The sequence below is a fragment of the Ahaetulla prasina genome, chromosome 8 (assembly GCF_028640845.1).
Source record: "Ahaetulla prasina isolate Xishuangbanna chromosome 8, ASM2864084v1, whole genome shotgun sequence".
NCBI lineage: Eukaryota > Metazoa > Chordata > Lepidosauria > Squamata > Colubridae > Ahaetulla > Ahaetulla prasina.
The window spans coordinates 4,339,067-4,354,766 of record NC_080546.1 but is presented as its reverse complement, the minus strand read 5'-3'; the positions used below and the strand labels follow the sequence as shown (position 1 = coordinate 4,354,766).

The 15,700-nt window shown below is 48.5% G+C and overlaps 1 protein-coding gene across 1 annotated transcript in view; it reads right to left on the bottom strand.

Annotated features, from left to right (window-relative positions):
* Nucleotides 1–15,700, bottom strand: part of DNAAF9 (dynein axonemal assembly factor 9) — a 137,874-nt gene that overhangs the window by 26,270 nt on the left and 95,904 nt on the right. Inside the window, exons 29-32 of the mRNA XM_058192901.1 lie at nucleotides 14,940–14,977; nucleotides 9,296–9,431; nucleotides 6,882–6,968; nucleotides 4,155–4,261 (exon numbers count right to left, since the gene is read on the bottom strand). Of these exons, the coding sequence (XP_058048884.1) occupies nucleotides 4,155–4,261; nucleotides 6,882–6,968; nucleotides 9,296–9,431; nucleotides 14,940–14,977 (368 nt within the window). The remainder of the gene's footprint in view (nucleotides 1–4,154; nucleotides 4,262–6,881; nucleotides 6,969–9,295; nucleotides 9,432–14,939; nucleotides 14,978–15,700) is intronic.

Genomic DNA, 15,700 nt, shown 5'->3' with positions numbered 1-15,700 from the left:
TTCTAATTATGGCTTAAACACAGCTGAGCTGCATTATCAAACTGGATCACGATTAGAACTTTATCTCCTAATGGCAGCTTAAGAAAGGTGCAATTGCCATTCCAACCCCCCCCTTCAAAGAGGGTGTACGGCAGAGTACCGTGGGCAAAAAATTCAAGATGGTGGCTACAAGGATTTAATCCAGGAGCTGCCCCTTTGGATCTGCCTGGGTGGCTGAAGGGGAATAAGGAACATTTAGCACCGTTTGGGGTTTTTGCAACATCTTATATGGAGAATTTGATCTCCCTCTAATTCAGCGTTTCTCATTTTTGGTGACTTTAAAAGGGGTGGACTACAACTCCCAGAATTCCCCAGCCAGACATGACTGGCTGGGGAATTCTGGGAGTTGAAAGTCCACCCTTCTTAAAGTCACCAAGGCTGAGAATTAGAGAAATACAGTTGAATACGCACATTTTACCCACAAGTACTTCTGCGCAAGCTAAAAAATTGTACCCTGATGGAAGACAGTGGTAAGGATTTATAACGTTGAGGGAAAAATTTGCTTCAAGAAAAACCATTTTCTTTTTTTAAAAGAAGCGTTCTAGGATCGGATACATAAATGTGAAAACAATGACATTACTTGGGAGTTTTTAAAACCAGAAAAATTATAGTAAATATATTTCATCTGAAGTTTACGGAGACTGCCTCTTCTGATAAAGAGTTTCAGCCATATATTCTTGTCAGCCATTCCAGAGGAAAAAAATGTATTATTATTATTATTATTATTATTATTATTTTTATTAATTAAACTTTTATACCGCCCTTCTCCTGAAGGACTCAGGGCGGTGTACAGCCAAGATAAAAAGCAGTAAGTATACAAAGTTAAAAATCAATTTAAAATACCTATTCAATAGTGGCCGAATTAAAACCGTCAAATTGACCAACCTAAAATACCCCATATAAAATTACAGAAAATTTAAAAATTTAAAATTTAAAATTTAGAAATTTAAAAAATCTAAAAAATCAGTCCAGTCCCGCTTGGATGAATAAATAAGTTTTAATTCCCGACGAAAGGTCCGAAGGACAGATATTTGGCGCAAACCGGGGGGAAGGTCGTTCCAGAGAGTAGGAGCTCCAACAGAGAAGGCCCTTCCCCTGGGGGCCGCCAGCCGGCATTGCTTGGCGGACGGCACCCTGAGAAGACCCTCTCTGTGAGAGCGTACGGGTCGGTGGGAGGCATGTGGAAACAGCAGGCGGTCCCGTAAGTACCCGGGCCCTAAGCCATGGAGCGCTTTGAAGGTGGTAACCAAAACCTTGAAGCGCACCCGGAAGACCACAGGTAGCCAGTGCAGACTGCGCAGGAGAGGTGTTACCCGGGAGCAACGCGGTGCTCCTCAATCACCCGCGCAGCTGCATTCTGGACTAACTGCAGTCTCCGGGTACACTTCAAAGGTAGCCCCATGTAGAGAGCATTGCAATAATCCAGTCGAGAAGTGACGAGAGCATGAGTGACCGTGCATAAGGCATCCCGGTCAAGAAAGGGGCGCAACTGGCGGACCAGGCGAACCTGGTAAAAAGCTCTCCTGGAGACGGCCGTCAAGTGATCTTCAAACGACAGCCGTTCATCCAGGAGAACGCCCAAGTTGCGCACTCTTTCCGTTGGGGCCAGTGACTCGCCCCCAACAGTCAGCCGCGGTTGCAGCTGACTGTACCGGGATGCCGGCATCCACAGCCACTCCGTCTTGGATGGATTGAGTCTGAGTCTGTTTCTCCCCATCCAGACCCGCACGGCCTCCAAACAACGGGGCAGCACTTCGACAGCTTCGCTGGGGTGGCCTGGGGTGGAAAAGTACAGCTGAGTATCATCAGCGTACAGATGATAACTCACCCCAAAGCCACTGATGACCTCGCCCAACGGCTTCATGTAGATGTTGAACAGGAGAGGCGAGAGAATCGACCCCTGCGGCACCCCACAAGTGAGGCGCCCGCGGCCGATCTCTGCCCCTGTCAACACCGACTGCGACGGGTCGGAGAGGTAGGAGGAGAACCACCGATAAACGGTGCCTCCCACTCCCAACCCCTCCAACCGGCGCAGCAGGATACCATGGTCGATGGTATCAAAAGCCGATGAGAGATCCAACAGGACCAGGGCAGAGGAACAACCCCTATCCCTGGCCCTCCAGAGGTCATCCACCAACGCGACCAAAGCCGTCTCCGTGCTGTAACCGGGTCGGAAGCCGGACTGGAACGGGTCTAGATAGACAGCTTCCTCCAGGTACTGAGGAACTGCCGTGCCACCACTCTCTACAACCTTCGCAACAAAGCGAAGGTTGGAACTGGACGATAATTACCCAAAATAGCTGGGTCCAGGAAGGCTTCTTGAGGAGGGTCTCACCACCGCCTCTTTCAAGGCAGCGGAAAGACCCCTCCATCAAAGAAGCATTTATAATACCCGAGCCAGCCTCGTGTCACCTCCTGAGTGGCCAGCACCAGCCAGGAGGGCACGGGTCCAGTAAACATGTAGTGGCATGCAGCCTCCCAGCAACCTGTCCATGTCCTCGGGAGCCACAGAATCAAACTCATCCCAAACCACATCAACAAGGCGAGCCTCAGTCATCTCATCTGGATCATCGCAATCTTGGTCCAAGCTATCCCGAGCTGAGCGATTTTATCGATAGATAACCACTAAACTCCTCGGCACGTCCCTGTAGGGGTCATCCCGTCCCCTGGTGAAGAAGGAACGGGTCACCCAAACAGGGCGGCCGGGCGGTTATCTGCCGACGCAATGAGGAGGAGGCGAGGAACGCCTCGCCACCCTCAGTGCCACTAGGTAGGTCTTTGAAAAGACCTAACTAGTGTCCGATCAGCTCGGAGCGGCTGGACCTCCAGGTGCTCTCTAGGCGTCTTCTCCGGCGTTTCATCTCTCAGCTCCTCAGAGAACCAAGGAGCTAATCGAGATCTGCGCCGGGTCAGAGGTCGCAAAGGCACGACACGGTCCAAAGCCCCAGCGCCTGTTCCCAGGCCGCGACTAGTTCTTCAGTCGTGCCATGGGTAAGATCCTCAGGAACGCCCAAGCTCCGCCTGGAACCTCTCAGGGTCCATCAGGCGCCTGGGACGGAACCAACGATTGGCTCCGCCTCCTGCAGTGGTGAGTAGCGGTCTGAAAGTCTAGGCGGAGGAGAAAATGATCTGACCATGACACCGGTATTGTCACTAAATCTCTTACTACCAGATCATTAAACCACTGTCCAGAGATATAAATCAGATCCAGCGCAGATCCCCGTGTGAGTAGGGCCATCAGTTACTTGAATCAGGTCCAAGGCCGTCATGGAAGCCTGGAACTCCTGAACCACTGTTGATGACAAGCCAGCCGATGGCAGATTGAAATCGCCCATGACCAAAAGTCTGGGGATCTCAACAGCCACCCGGCAAGCACCTCCAGTAGCTCAGGCAGGGCTGTAGTCACGTAGCAAGGAGCCAGGTACGCGATCAACAAACCCATCTGATTCTTATGGCCCCACTTCACAAGAAGGATTCACAGCCGGCTATCTGAGGAACAGTGGTCTCTCTCGGCTCTAGACCCTCTCTCATTACAACCGCCACCCTCCACCCCTACCCTGGGCCCTTGGCTGATGGAATGCTCGAAACCTGGCGGGCACAGTTCAACTAGGGGCACCCCTTCTGCACCCAGCCAGGTCTCCGTAATGCCCATAAAGTCCGTGGATTCCCCTGGATAAGATCGCAAATCAGGGGCCTTGTTAACCACGGACCGGCATTGCACAACATCAACCGGAGGCCCGGCTCTGAGGATCCTGACCTTCCGGGGAACGGGGAAAGACTAGGGGGCCGGAGCACACGATCGCTTTTAAACAGCGAACACGTGCTCCCAACGAACGATACGGCCCCTTGCTTCCGCCATATCTGCCCCTCCCACTTACCGTACAGATGGAACCAACTTCCACCCTGGAACGAACCTCACCCTCCCTCGGACCAGATGAAACACGCCGTGAACTGGGACTGGGACTGAACCAACCCTCCCCGACGGGATCTCCCCCCCTCCCGTCACTTTCCTCCCCCCCTTTAAAAAACCCTTATTAAAAAACCTATGTACAAAACCCCATAAATGGGGTTAAGACTTCACGTTGCTGGGAAAAAGAAAAAAAAAGATAATTTACCTTTACATTTGGCTGCAAAGCGCATTTTCTCCAAAGGGCGGTTAAACCACACGCAAATTTGGACCATGGGGGGGAAGACAGAACCGGCTCTAAACTTCCCATCAAACCTGAAAGGGGGAAGAATATTAACTATTTAAAGGAAAATATCCACACTTAATAACGAATTGCTTTTTGAAAATCAGGCAAATTGAATTAAAGGCTGATTTTATGTTTTTGAACATTTTAATAAAGCAGGCAAATTCTGCTTTCCATACAGATGAAGAAGAGATAATGACTCTGTAAAAGGTAAAGGTAAAGGTTCCCTCGCACATAAGTGCTAGTCGTTGCCGACTCTAGGGGGCGGTGCTCATCTCCGTTTCAAAGCCGAAGAGCCAGCGCTGTCCGAAGACGTCTCCATGGTCATGTGGCCGGCATGACTCAACGCCAAAGGCGCACGGAACGCTGTTACCTTCCCACCAAAGGTGGTCCCTATTTTTTCTACTTGCATTTTTTACGTGCTTTCGAACTGCTAGGTTGGCAGAAGCTGGGACAAGTAATGGGAGCTCACCCCGTTACACGGCAGCACTAGGGATTCGAACCGCTGAGCTGCCGACCTTTCGATCGACAAGCTCAACATCCTAGCCCCCGAGCCACCACGTCCCTTAATGACTCTGTAGTCACAGAAAATATATTTTGTCCGGAGTTGTGTTTTTGAGCTTGGCATGCATGTTAAAAAAGCATTAAATAATATTCTACACAGGTGATGATACAAGAAGTCCTCGACTTATGACCGCAACCGAGCCCAAAATTTCCATCGCTAAGCAAAACAGTTGTTAAGCGAGCTTTGCCCCATTTTACAGCCTTTCTAACCACGGTTGTTAAGCAAAACGCTGAAGTTGTTAAGCGAATCTGGCTCCGCCCCCCACTGACAATCTGGGAAGGTTACAAATGGTGATCACATGACCCCGGGACATTGCAACTGTCACATGCCAGTTGCCACGCGCCTGAATTTTGATCACGGGACCGTGGGAATTCTCTGATGGTGGTAAGTGTGAGGACCGATCAGAAGTGACTTTTCCAGTGTTGTTGTAACTTTGAATGGTCACTAAATGGGTAATTCTAAGTCGAGACTACCTGGTTTGGTCGCAACTTGAGAACAGCCCTTAAATCAGACTGCCATAGCAAGTTTTTATTTTTCTTGCAATAAAAAAAATGGTTAAGGAACGGGTTAAACATATGCACACCTCAAAAAAAAGAACAGACCAGACCCCAAAAAATTGCAACTTCATGCGATCATATAAACAGTGTGAGAAGGGTTCCAGATGTGCTGGCCTGCAGCTGGAAGGGAGATTAATTAAGCTTTGGAAATAGCGGAGAAGAAAACACTCCTAAAAATCCTTATCCAAAAGGGATAAGGCTCCGTTTAATATGCCCTTAATAAAAATGCATTCTGGGAAGCCTGACATACAATAAGATATCAGCATTAATTAAAGGGGAGGACGATTAATGGCAATTAAATAGGGGATAGGAATCCTCTTAAATCAAGGCTCTCCGAAGTTTGCAACTTTTAAGACTTGTGGACTTCAACTCCCAGAATTCTTCAGCCAGGAGGAATTCTGGGAGTTGAAGTTCACAAGTTTTAAAGCTGCCAACTTCGGAAAGCTTTGCTCTAAATCGCCTCGATTCGTATAAACTTGTGGACTACCAACTCCCAGAATTCCTCCTGGCTGAAGAATTCTGGGAGTTGAAGTCCACAAGTCTTAAAGTTGCCATTAAAAAAAAAAAATCTTTCCCAGCTCAAATCTTAAGCATGTATCTTCCTTTACAAATAGTCCTTGACTTATGACAGGTCACTTAGTGAACGTTGGAAGTTACGACGGATATGGGGATATTTATGACCTCAATTTAAAATTCCGACCATCCCTCCTCTGGTGATCACATGACTGTACTTCAGGTAATTTGCAACCACATTGCATTTACGGAGCTGTAAAATCCGTGCCATATCAAAGCCTCCGTTTAGTTAACGGCTAGGGCATTTGCTTAACAACTGCAGAGTCACTTAACAACCGCGCCCAAAATTTCTGTTGTTAAATGAGACATTTGCTAGGGGAGTTTTGCCCCATTTTACGCCCTTCCTTGCCACCGTTGTTAAATGAATCACTGCAATTGTTAAGTTACTAACCCAGTTGTTAAGTGAATTTCGCTTCCCCGTGGACTTTTGTCAGAAGGACGTAAAAAGGAATCACATGTCCCTGGGACACAGCAACGGTCATAAATATGAACCAATTGCCAAGCGACTGAATTTTGATCACGTGACCATAGGGATGCTGCAAAGGTCATAACTCTGAGAAACAGTCGTAAGTCACTTTTTTTCAGTGCGGTTGTAACTTTGAACGGTCATTAAATGAACTGTTCTTAAGAGTGGTGCAGTGGCCTAGAGGTGGAGCTCTCCCCTCACAATCAGGAGGCTGTGAGTTCGATCCTAAGTAGAGGCAGATATTTCTCTCTCTGGGCACGATGACAATATATCTGCTGAACAAAACTCTGCATTGGCGACAGGGAAGGGCATCTGGCCAGTAAACAACTCAGCTCCATTCAGTTGCCCAGACTCCATCCCACAAGGGGTTATGGGTTCGTTTAATGATTATGATGATTGAATGAACTGTTCTTAAGTCAAGGACTTCCTATACTTGTACACGCATATTAAAAGACAGCGGCTCAAATGTTTTGCCGAACGGAGATACTTGCCAGCCGGGGTACATTAAATAGCGTGTTGCCAACATCTGGGGGTCGGAGAAGCTGTTTTCTGAGAGAATTAGTTCGATGTCCTCATTCCTAGCGGGAGAGAATCAAAATTTTATTGACTTATTAATATTTACTGAGATTTTGTTTTCACAAGCTGCCTTGTTTTGCTACCAACCTGCCTTCCACTGAGGACCTGTATACTGCACAAATCAAGAAGACAGTGGTGAAAATATTTACAGATCCCTCACATCCTGGACATAAACTGTTTCAACTCCTACCCTCAAAACGACGCTATAGAGCACTGCACACCAGAACAACTAGACACAAGAACAGTTTTTTCCCGAAGGCTATCACTCTGCTAAACAAATAATTCCCTCAACACTGTCAAACTATTTACTGAATCTGCACTACTATTAATCTTCTCAGCGTTCCCATCACCAATCTCTTTCCACTTATGACTGTATGACTGTAACTTTGTTGCTGGCAATCCTTATGATTTATATTGATATTGATTGTTCCTGATTGCTTATTTGTACCCTATGATTATCATTAAGTGTTGTATCATTAAGTGTTAAATTGTACCTTATGACCATCATTTGTGTTGTAAATGTTGTACCTTGATGAAGGTATCTTTTCTTTTATGTACACTGAGAGCATACGCACCAAAGACAAATTCCTTGTGTGTCCAATCACACATTCTATTCTATTCTATTCTTCCTGAAACTTGATCTCTCTAGATGTGTTCAGGGTTGAGGCTTCCAATTTTCCAATCAGCCTCCCAACTTCAAAGACCGTATTATGTAATGTGCCAAAGCCCCAGAAGCAAAGGGGGGGGAGGCTTCACATAATTTTGTCAGAGTTTGTTGCAAAAATCAAATCCAGAAAGCACACATATCCATAATAACAGGTGAAGTATTTACAATACCAATGTAGTTGATTCTTCAACGTGGTAAAAGTTACAGACAGAACACAAGGCAGGAGAGAATAGTTAGTTTCATTTCAGCAGAGCACAGCAGATCAGCAGTCAAGTTCACACACGCACAGAGAGGTTTCAGTTTCAATTCTCTGCACAGATTCAGAAGCTGCAGACTAAGAGACGCCCTGGCTCCCAGTCTGCCTCAGCTCCCAATTGGCTGACTTAGCTGCCATGCCTATTCATTGGCTGACCTTGTTACCATGTCTCTGCCAGTTCACGGATAATCTGACGAATGTAACAACCGGTTCGCCTAGTGAAGAACCGAAAATGTGAGTGCGCATGTGCGCTTTCCACACTTGTACACGGCTTCAAACACACGGTAATTTTATGCACATGGCTTCCAGCACACCTTCTCAGGCAGCCGCGGTGAGTAGAGCGATCGATGCACGGAACTCAGCTGGGCTGCGTGGGCAGGATGAGCGAGCCAGAGAGTGATATATAAAGGACAGGATAGCACTGGGGCGGGGGGTGGGGGGGCGGGCCAGCCGGTGGTTGGAACTACTGGTTTGGGTGAACCGGTCCAAACCGGCAGCAGCCGACCTCTGCCCAGAAGTGAGATCAGGTAAGGAAAAACTGATCCCAAACTCTAAAGCTTTACGGAAAAGTTCATTCTTTCTTTCTTTTAGTCCAGGCTACGAGACCTGTTTTATCTGGTCTGGCTTACAATGCTTATTTATTTTTGACATTTATATGCCATCCGCCTCACTGATAAGGTGGTTCTGGTTCACTTTCACAATTAATAAAAAAGATAAATGTGAAAGCCATTAGATATGGCAGAGTGTTCAAAACAATCGTAATACGTAAACTACTTCTGACATTAAGGATAAAAACAGCCATCGATCAGGTTACGGCATCAGGCTAGAAAGCAGGAGACGGTGAGTTCTAGTCCCGCCTTAGGCATGAAAGCCGGCTGGCTGACTTTGGGCCAATCACCAGGAGACGGTGAGTTCTAGTCCCGCCTTAGGCATGAAATCCAGCTGGGTGACTTTGGGCCAATAACCAGGAGACGGTGAGTTCTAGCCCTGCCTTAGATATGAAACTCAATTGGGTGACTTTGGGCCAATGACCAGGAGACGGTGAGTTCTAGTCCCGCCTTAGGCATGAAATCCAGCTGGCTGACTTTGGGCCAATAACCAGGAGACGGTGAGTTCTAGTCACGCTTTAGGCATAAAGATGGCTGGCTGACCTTGGGCCAGCCCCTCCCTCAGCCCAACCTACCTAACAGAGTTGTTGTTGTGGGAGAAAGTAGGATGAAGAAACTGCTATGTTTGCCACCTTGAGTTATTTATAAAAATAATGAAGGTGGGATACAAATAAAAATATATAAAGGTATATTCTTGATGTCTGACCTTTCTCCAGGGAAAACGCAGTGGGGACTAAGCCACATGCTATTTCTCAAGCTTTTACCATTTTGGCACTTTTAATATGCTTTATGGATTACCGAGTGACGATGCCGTTTTCTGCCAGGATAAAAGAAACGGACGAGTTGGCAGCTCGGATGAGTTTCTGCAGCTGGACAAGGAGTGGGTTCCTCTGCTCGGTTGTATGGCTCGTGAACACCACGTTACTCACTAAACCTGCCAAGGAAAAAAGACCATCAACGCAAGGGCAAGAATGCTTCGTTCTTTGGCATTTCAGAAAATGCCATTTTGTAAAGCAGAGGTGGGGAATGATGGCCCCTTTATGACTAGTGGACTTCAACTCCCAGAATTCCTGAGCCAGCATGAAGGAACGATGGCCCCTTTATGACTAGTGGACTTCAACTCCCAGAATTCCTCAGCCAGCATGAAGGAACGATGTCCCCTTTATGACTAGTGGACTTCAACTCCCAGAATTCCTGAGCCAGCATGAAGGAACGATGTCCCCTTTATGACTCGTGGACTTCAACTCCCAGAATTCCTCAGCCAGCATGAAGGAACGGTGGCCCCATTATGACTTGTGGACTTCAACTCCCAGAATTCCTCAGCCAGCATGAAGGAACGATGGCCCCTTTATGACTAGTGGACTTCAACTCCCAGAATTCCTGAGCCAGCATGAAGGAACGATGGCCTCTTTATGACTAGTGGACTTCAACTCCCAGAATTCCTCAGCCAGCATGAAGGAACGGTGGCCCCATTATGACTTGTGGACTTCAACTCCCAGAATTCCTGAGCCAGCATGAAGGAACGATGGCCCCATTATGACTAGTGGACTTCAACTCCCAGAATTCCTCAGCCAGCATGAAGGAACGATGTCCCCTTTATGACTAGTGGACTTCAACTCCCAGAATTCCTGAGCCAGCATGAAGGAACGATGTCCCCTTTATGACTCGTGGACTTCAACTCCCAGAATTCCTCAGCCAGCATGAAGGAACGGTGGCCCCATTATGACTTGTGGACTTCAACTCCCAGAATTCCTCAGCCAGCATGAAGGAACGATGGCCCCTTTATGACTAGTGGACTTCAACTCCCAGAATTCCTGAGCCAGCATGAAGGAACGATGGCCTCTTTATGACTAGTGGACTTCAACTCCCAGAATTCCTCAGCCAGCATGAAGGAACGATGGCCCCTTTATGACTAGTGGACTTCAACTCCCAGAATTCCTGAGCCAGCATGAAGGAACGATGTCCCCTTTATGACTCGTGGACTTCAACTCCCAGAATTCCTCAGCCAGCATGAAGGAACGATGGCCCCTTTAGGACTAGTGGACTTCAACTCCCAGAATTCCTGAGCCAGCATGAAGGAACGATGGCCCCTTTATGACTCGTGGACTTCAACTCCCAGAATTCCTCAGCCAGCATGAAGGAACGATGGCCCCTTTATGACTAGTGGACTTCAACTCCCAGAATTCCTGAGCCAGCATGAAGGAACGATGGCCCCTTTAGGACTAGTGGACTTCAACTCCCAGAATTCCTCAGCCAGCATGAAGGAACGATGGCCCCTTTATGACTAGTGGACTTCAACTCCCAGAATTCCTGAGCCAGCATGAAGGAACGATGTCCCCTTTATGACTCGTGGACTTCAACTCCCAGAATTCCTCAGCCAGCATGAAGGAACGGTGGCCCCATTATGACTTGTGGACTTCAACTCCCAGAATTCCTCAGCCAGCATGAAGGAACGGTGGCCCCTTTATGACTCGTGGACTTCAACTCCCAGAATTCCTCAGCCAGCATGAAGGAACGGTGGCCCCATTATGACTTGTGGACTTCAACTCCCAGAATTCCTCAGCCAGCATGAAGGAACGATGGCCCCTTTAGGACTCGTGGACTTCAACTCCCAGAATTCCTGAGCCAGCATGAAGGAACGATGGCCTCTTTATGACTAGTGGACTTCAACTCCCAGAATTCCTCAGCCAGCATGAAGGAACGATGGCCCCTTTAGGACTAGTGGACTTCAACTCCCAGAATTCCTCAGCCAGCATGAAGGAACGATGGCCCCTTTATGACTAGTGGACTTCAACTCCCAGAATTCCTGAGCCAGCATGAAGGAACGATGTCCCCTTTATGACTCGTGGACTTCAACTCCCAGAATTCCTCAGCCAGCATGAAGGAACGGTGGCCCCATTATGACTTGTGGACTTCAACTCCCAGAATTCCTCAGCCAGCATGAAGGAACGATGGCCCCTTTATGACTAGTGGACTTCAACTCCCAGAATTCCTCAGCCAGCATGAAGGAACGATGGCCTCTTTATGACTAGTGGACTTCAACTCCCAGAATTCCTCAGCCAGCATGAAGGAATGATGGCCTCTTTATGACTAGTGGACTTCAACTCCCAGAATTCCTCAGCCAGCATGAAGGAACGATGGCCCCTTTATGACTAGTGGACTTCAACTCCCAGAATTCCTCAGCCAGCATGAAGGAACGATGGCCTCTTTATGACTAGTGGACTTCAACTCCCAGAATTCCTCAGCCAGCATGAAGGAACGATGGCCCCTTTAGGACTAGTGGACTTCAACTCCCAGAATTCCTCAGCCAGCATGAAGGAACGATGGCCCGTTTATGACTCGTGGACTTCAACTCCCAGAATTCCTCAGCCAGCATGAAGGAACGATGGCCCGTTTATGACTCGTGGACTTCAACTCCCAGAATTCCTCAGCCAGCATGAAGGAACGATGGCCCCTTTAGGACTAGTGGACTTCAACTCCCAGAATTCCTCAGCCAGCATGAAGGAACGATGGCCCGTTTATGACTAGTGGACTTCAACTCCCAGAATTCCTCAGCCAGCATGAAGGAATGATGGCCCCTTTATGACTAGTGGACTTCAACTCCCAGAATTCCTCAGCCAGCATGAAGGAACGATGGCCCCTTTAGGACTAGTGGACTTCAACTCCCAGAATTCCTCAGCCAGCATGAAGGAACGATGGCCCGTTTATGACTAGTGGACTTCAACTCCCAGAATTCCTCAGCCAGCATGAAGGAACAATGGCCCCTTTATGACTCGTGGACTTCAACTCCCAGAATTCCTCAGCCAGCATGAAGGAACGATGGCCCCTTTATGACTAGTGGACTTCAACTCCCAGAATTCCTCAGCCAGCATGAAGGAACGATGGCCCCTTTATGACTAGTGGACTTCAACTCCCAGAATTCCTCAGCCAGCATGAAGGAACGATGGCCCCTTTAGGACTAGTGGACTTCAACTCCCAGAATTCCTCAGCCAGCATGGGGAACGATGGCCCCTTTATGACTAGTGGACTTCAACTCCCAGAATTCCTCAGCCAGCATGAAGGAACGATGGCCCCTTTATGACTAGTGGACTTCAACTCCCAGAATTCCTCAGCCAGCATGAAGGAACGATGGCCCCTTTAGGACTAGTGGACTTCAACTCCCAGAATTCCTCAGCCAGCATGAAGGAACGATGGCCCCATTATGACTAGTGGACTTCAACTCCCAGAATTCCTCAGCCAGCATGAAGGAACGATGGCCCCTTTAGGACTAGTGGACTTCAACTCCCAGAATTCCTCAGCCAGCATGAAGGAACGATGGCCCCGTTATGACTAGTGGACTTCAACTCCCAGAATTCCTGAGCCAGCATGGGGAACGATGGCCCCTTTACGACTAGTGGACTTCAACTCCCAGAATTCCTCAGCCAGCATGAAGGAACGATGGCCCCATTATGACTAGTGGACTTCAACTCCCAGAATTCCTCAGCCAGCATGAAGGAACGATGGCCCCTTTAGGACTAGTGGACTTCAACTCCCAGAATTCCTCAGCCAGCATGAAGGAACGATGGCCCCATTATGACTAGTGGACTTCAACTCCCAGAATTCCTCAGCCAGCATGGGGAACGATGGCCCCTTTATGACTAGTGGACTTCAACTCCCAGAATTCCTCAGCCAGCATGGGGAACTATGGCCCCTTTATGACTAGTGGACTTCAACTCCCAGAATTCCTCAGCCAGCATGAAGGAACGATGGCCCCTTTATGACTAGTGGACTTCAACTCCCAGAATTCCTCAGCCAGCATGAAGGAACGATGGCCCCTTTATGACTCGTGGACTTCAACTCCCAGAATTCCTCAGCCAGCATGAAGGAACGATGGCCCCTTTATGACTCGTGGACTTCAACTCCCAGAATTCCTCAGCCAGCATGAAGGAACGATGGCCCCTTTAGGACTAGTGGACTTCAACTCCCAGAATTCCTCAGCCAGCATGAAGGAACGATGGCCCCTTTATGACTAGTGGACTTCAACTCCCAGAATTCCTCAGCCAGCATGAAGGAACGATGGCCCCTTTAGGACTAGTGGACTTCAACTCCCAGAATTCCTCAGCCAGCATGAAGGAACGATGGCCCCTTTAGGACTAGTGGACTTCAACTCCCAGAATTCCTCAGCCAGCATGAAGGAACGATGTCCCCTTTATGACTCGTGGACTTCAACTCCGAGAACTACTCAGGTAGCCATGCTGGCTTAGGAATTCTGGGAGTTGAAGTCCACAAGCCTTAAACTCAAAGGTGCTTTTTTTTTTTCCAAGAGACAACCGGACTTTCTGGTTTTTCTTCGAAGACATTTCACTTCTCATCCGAGAAGCTTCTTCAGCTCTTGACTGGGTTGGTGAGGAGTGGAAAGATCCAGTCAGAGCTGAAGCAGCTTTCTGGATGAGAAGCGAAACGTCTTCAAGGAAAAACAAGAACGTCCATTTGCCTCTTGAAAAAAAAAAGCACTTTTGGGACAACCATGACCTGGATGGCTGAGAATCTCCACAAAGACAAATTTTAAAGTTTTGTCAAATTTGGAGACTCCTGCTCTATTCTGCTTAGGGCAATATGGCTAACTCCTTCCAATGGGCCTTCTAGAACAGGCGTCTCCAACTGTGGCCACTTTAAGACTTGTGGACTTCAATATGCAAAGCTGGCTGAGGAATTCTGGGAGTTGAAGTCCACAAGTCTTAAAGTGGCCAAGGTTGGAGACCCCTTGTCGTGTCCCCCTCCGCCTCCAACGACTGGGTCTAGGAAGTCCGTATCAAGCGTGGCAACGAAGCCTCTGCAGCTTGTCAAATTCCTTCGAGGCTTCTCAGGGCAGGCAGGAGTCCAAGTTGTGACTTCAGCGATAGCAGCACACTAGCTGAGACTGCTTGACTCAAGGTTGGAATGCCCAAAGCAGGTCCTTTATATAGGCTGTGGGGTGTGGCTCCATGACTCAGCATTTATCCAGGCCTGCCCCTCCCTTCCTTCTGCTGGCGTCGCCTCTCAGATCTCCGGAAGCGAGGATCCTCCCACTTTGAATTCTCTTCAGCTGGATCTGCTGTCAGTAATTCCAGCATGTGGCTGGCTTCCTGCTCACACGCTGTAGGAGTGAAGTTTCCCGGGCTTGTCTGTTCACTCCTGACATCCTGTCCGGGCATGGGGCTAGGGCCGGGGGCTGGAGGCATGACAGGCCGTTCATCTTCATTATCAGACTCGGAGTCTGATAACAGGCCCGGGTGGAGACGGGAGGGGCCCGGCTGAGGAGAGGAGGGAGGACGAGGCACAACACCCCTGTTCTAGAAGAAACGGCCGTTATCCCCAGATCACGCGGCTTTTTTCTAACTGAGGATTACAGGCATCCCACTGCAGGATCTTTGGGAAGATAGGCCCGTTCATCTCTACAAGCCAACTTTGGAGAAATACTGACCTTGCGAACACTGGTCCAGAAACTTGGGGAAAAGAAACCTGAAAAAGACAAGGGTGAATGTGAGAATCTTTGTACTAAGAACTTTATAGAAAGTTAATCCTTGACAAGCCGGTTCTCGGGATTCAGATTAGATTCTGCAGATTTTGACGTTTTATTAGTGAACGGACTTCTCGACCGAAAGCTCAGGGAATATAATTTACGGGGGACGAGGGTTCCTGAATAAGGAACCTGCTGGGTTTAAGCTTTTAAGCCTGTGTTCCTCAAACTTGGCCATTTGAAGAAGGGTGGACTTCAAGTCCCAGAATTCCCCAGCCAGCCATGCTGGCTGGGGAATTCTGGGACTTGAAGTCCACCCTTCTTCAAATGGCCAAGTTTGAGGAACATTGCTTTAATCATTTTCCTCCTGCAGGTAGTTTGCTATGTTCTTCAAGGGCATGGAAGCCATCTGAGAGCCCCTAATTTTATCCGTTCTTGGATAATCTCAGCCATTTTGGCCTAATTTTGAGGGGGGGGGGTATGTGTGTGTGTCTCCAAATTGGCATCTTTAAGACTTGTGGATTTCAACTCTGCCTGGCTGGGGAATTCTGGGCGTTGAAGTCCACACGTCTTAAAAAGTTGCCACGTTTTGGAGACCTCCGGGTTAAGGCCTCAGGCTAGAAAGCGGGAGACGGGAGTTGAAGTCCCACCTCAGCCATGAAAGCCAGCTGGGTGAATTTGGGCCAGTCGTGCGCTCTCTCTCTCACTCTCGGCCCAGCCCACCT